The sequence below is a fragment of the Buceros rhinoceros genome, unplaced genomic scaffold (assembly GCF_000710305.1).
Source record: "Buceros rhinoceros silvestris isolate BGI_N320 unplaced genomic scaffold, ASM71030v1 scaffold24315, whole genome shotgun sequence".
Taxonomy (NCBI): domain Eukaryota; kingdom Metazoa; phylum Chordata; class Aves; order Bucerotiformes; family Bucerotidae; genus Buceros; species Buceros rhinoceros.
The window spans coordinates 372-4,340 of record NW_010414942.1 but is presented as its reverse complement, the minus strand read 5'-3'; the positions used below and the strand labels follow the sequence as shown (position 1 = coordinate 4,340).

General features: G+C 36.2%; 1 protein-coding gene across 1 annotated transcript in view; it reads right to left on the bottom strand.

The window, feature by feature from the left end:
- Window positions 1-2,787, bottom strand: part of RAB23 (RAB23, member RAS oncogene family) — an 8,466-nt gene extending 5,679 nt beyond the window's left edge. The window contains exons 1-2 of the mRNA XM_010137264.1: window positions 2,586-2,787; window positions 1,660-1,745 (exon numbers count right to left, since the gene is read on the bottom strand). Of these exons, the coding sequence (XP_010135566.1) occupies window positions 1,660-1,745; window positions 2,586-2,740 (241 nt within the window). The 5' untranslated portion in view covers window positions 2,741-2,787. The remainder of the gene's footprint in view (window positions 1-1,659; window positions 1,746-2,585) is intronic.
- Window positions 2,788-3,969: the final 1,182 nt, after the last annotated feature.

Genomic DNA, 3,969 nt, shown 5'->3' with positions numbered 1-3,969 from the left:
ATTGTATTCAACTCTTCCTATGCCACTCCACTTAGGATCCTGTGAGATAGGTGTAAATTTAATTATTCTTTCCAAAGCAGGTTACTATGCATTTGTCGGTGCTGAATTTACCCTATCATCTCGCAGTCTAGCTTGATAAAGCCTCTCAAGTTTTTTGCTCTGCTGGAGACTCTCACCATGTGTAAACATCAACTTATTCAGTTTAAGACCAAGAAATCCATTATGAAGTTTCCATTAAGTAATACTGTGGTTGCAGACCTGATGCTAAACCAAAATGGCATTCCAGGCTTTTATAATTTCCTTTGTCCTTCATGAGTCAAAGTCTAATGCAGAACAGTCACTGCATCTAACAGCTTGAACCAATAATATATCCACCATACCATCTACAATGTGTATCCACAGGATGACTATGTCCTGTTTCACAGGAGCCTCGTCAGTATAAAGACCTTGAAGGCAGAGATCTAACTGCACTATGCTGGACACGAGTCATGAGCAAGATTTCAAGATGATACTTAAGACATGAGGTAAGTGAGGCCAGTAAGCATACTTTAAAGTTCTTCTGAACACTCCATATTTCAGCATATCAGTCCCAGTAATTAAAAGACTTTGGCTTGGAACAACTGAGAAGTACACAGGAGAACTGAAAGCCAAGAGAGCATAAAGGAAACTCCAAGAGAATCGAGTACTACCTTCTAAAATTTATATGCTCAACTTGTCGGCTGTAAAATGACAGAATGATCTATTTTCACATCCATGAGGATCAAAATAAATAGGAAAAGAAATACCTTTCTCTGAAGAAGAAGTTACAACTGACAACCAGAAATATTACAAAAAACCCCCTACCTATTAGTTCTCAAAAATGATCGTGAAATAGAAAAAGGTCAGACAACTATATCACCCTGAAACAGCACAGCATAACTATTATTTTATCTCTAAATTAGGTCATTTTTCTAAGATTATATACCAGAGCGGTATACTTTTTCCAGATATCACATAATTAGTCTGACAAGAACTGAGTGATGGAATCTGTGCCAAGTCATTCATATCTCTCATGCTGAAAAATGAAAAGGGAAGATTTTCACAACCATTGTTAAATTATATGCAAAGAAAGCCTAAGTATGCAATTTGTGACTGGCTAAACAGATATATGACTAAATAATGTAGTTTATACTTCATGAAGTAAACACACTTTCCTTATTACTCCGTTAACGTGTTCAAGGCAGTCTGTACTACCAAGGGAACTGTTGTGCCCAGTAAACTATCTTTCTGGGATGACTGGAGGATTTTTTTTTCCCCTTAGATTAATTTCTAAGTGCCTCAGTCACAGTTTTTGGAACATTTACAAATACACAGAAGTAACAAAACACTTCTAGAGGGAAAAATATAATTTTGCATTTGATTGTCAGAATGGCTATATTCTGTGCAGTTTCTGTGCAAAATTTTTCTTATTCTGTTCTATGTTTCTAAAGGGCACTACTGAGCATCCTGCAAAAAGTGACACTTAATTAAAGCAAGGATCTTACACGAAGGGGAAAAACATTTAAGAACTCAAAAAGGTTAGCTAAAAATGCTTCGTACACACACAAAATAAATAAAACTAGTAGAGAGATAGGAAAATATCTTTCAGAGACTGCCAAATAACAAATATGATATTTTCACCTCTATAGTAGGCCTTAGTTATTGCATCAAATTCCTCTTGACCTGCAGTGTCCCATAACATTAGCCTGACATCTTCATCATTAACTCTGAAAAAAATGATACGTTTTTGTCATCAGTGCAGCGAACAAGAGCGATTCCATACAACTGACATGAAAATATTTCTATGTTTACAATATAAGAATAATTCAGTTCAACTTTAACAGGATTTAAATGTAATGTAATACTGACAGTGGTTCACCTCTGTAACATGCTCTGGCAGTAGCCCTGCAATTAAATTACATGCTCTTTCCTGACAATCCTTATTTGATTTTCCTCTTCCTTTCCTCCTCTTCCTCTACATTTCCCTCTATGTGGAAAAATAATACAGACTTGAAAAAAAAAAAAACAAAACCCTCAGATGCCTGAATAATGGTCTTCTTGTCTTCTTAATAAGCTTACGAAATGTATAGAATTTCATACTTGTCATTGCCATAGTATTTTCCATTTTATCAAACATAACTGGGTGTTATCTGCTTATTTTACACAGTGAGAGCAAATCTGTGGCATGTTTAATTTTTTTCCCACTTCATTTTAATCTGTACTGGCTAATGAATTTGTGTAATCACTTTATCATAAGCACTTCCACTTCCTCATCAATTAAAAAAAAAAAATCAACAGGTGGCAGAATACAAAGGAAACTTGTAAAAAAGCTTAGTATGACAGAGGTTCCAAATTCTATTTTGCGTTTGATTTATAATTCTAAATCTTGTATGGAAAATGGAGTGTTATAATTTTAGCTGATTGGGCAAGAGAGAATACAACTCTCTTTACGGTGCCTTGGAGACAGCAGGCCTTGTTTCACGCCTTTGCAAATCTTAGGATTACAACAGAATAAAGACATAGAGGAAAGGTAGAAATCAATAGCATGGCACCTATTTAATACCTACTGGATTTGCCTTTCCAGGAAATCTACACCAATAGTTTTCTTGTAGTCTTTTGTAAAAATCCCCTTGCAATATCGCTGAATCATACTGGACTTTCCAACAGCTCCATTTCCTACCACCACCACCTTGATGGCCACCTCCATATCTTCTTCCAACATCTTTGCAGCGCACGTAACTCTCTAGCTTACTCAGGAAAATATCGACTCTGTAAACAAAGCAAATAACTATGTTCATAAAAATCCTCAGAGGAGAAAGCAAGAGGAAATACGACCTCATATTAGGATTCACAAAGACTGCACCATCTATTTTCAGCTCTGACACAGAGTGCTTAAGTGACCTCAGGCAACTTATTTAGCCAGCCTCTGCTTTTATTTGCCACTTATTAATTGGAAACTAATATAATTGCTCATAAAAAATATCCTTCCACTGTACAAATACATTGTCACAAGTTAATGATGTACCTGATGCTCCAAAGCTGACACATACAAGATGCTCAACTGATCAACCTAACACGTAGCGCGAGTGTGAAGTACAGGAACTTCTAACTTCAGACACTCTTCTCTTATCCTCAGTTCAGATATGATCACCTAACACCAACACTGATGCTTTGAAGACATAAACCTATAAAATTCTGTGATTATATCTCTTACGAACTTGTCTACACTTGTCTTTCTGAGGAAGTCAATGAAAATCATAACCAAATAAATCTGTGCACTCTTATTCATTTAACTTTTGCTATGCAAATCAAAACATTAAACATAAATATTACTGGGTAATCCTGAAGATAATTCATTTTCCAAAGGTCTTTGTAAACAAGAAATTGAATAATCCAACTGTCTTAAAATTCTTTAAATGTTTAAGCTTTTAGAGCAATTATCAATACTTAATACACAAGTTATTTCCATTTAAAAAGCATACTAGCACAGCTATATTAGGTGTGACCATAATCTCACATCACACATCCACTGCAGGGAGCCACCTAAATCTCTGATTTAATTTTACCTGTGGACACCATATATTAACCAGAGATGAAGTCAAACCACTGAAGTGGTTTGGACAAAGTCCATGGTGCAAGCGGTTAGAGTGGACACGGAGACTTTTATATAAACTGGAATTCCAATGTGCAAAAATAGAAAATAATTTGTTTGGCTTACTGTAAAGATACTAGCGTTTTAGTGGGCTTTGGTTTTGCTTCGGTTTACGAGGAAGAAACTCACATCTACCTTAGGAGGAAGAAGAGCTCACATAAAATAAAAGCTCAGTTTCCCCCACGTTTCTGCTCTGCCGAGATATCATCACAGCAACAGTTTCGCATCTACAGAGTTGCCGATTTCCTCCCACGAGGAGGGGAAAACACACCTGTTTAAGGGCTTTGCCCACCACCACA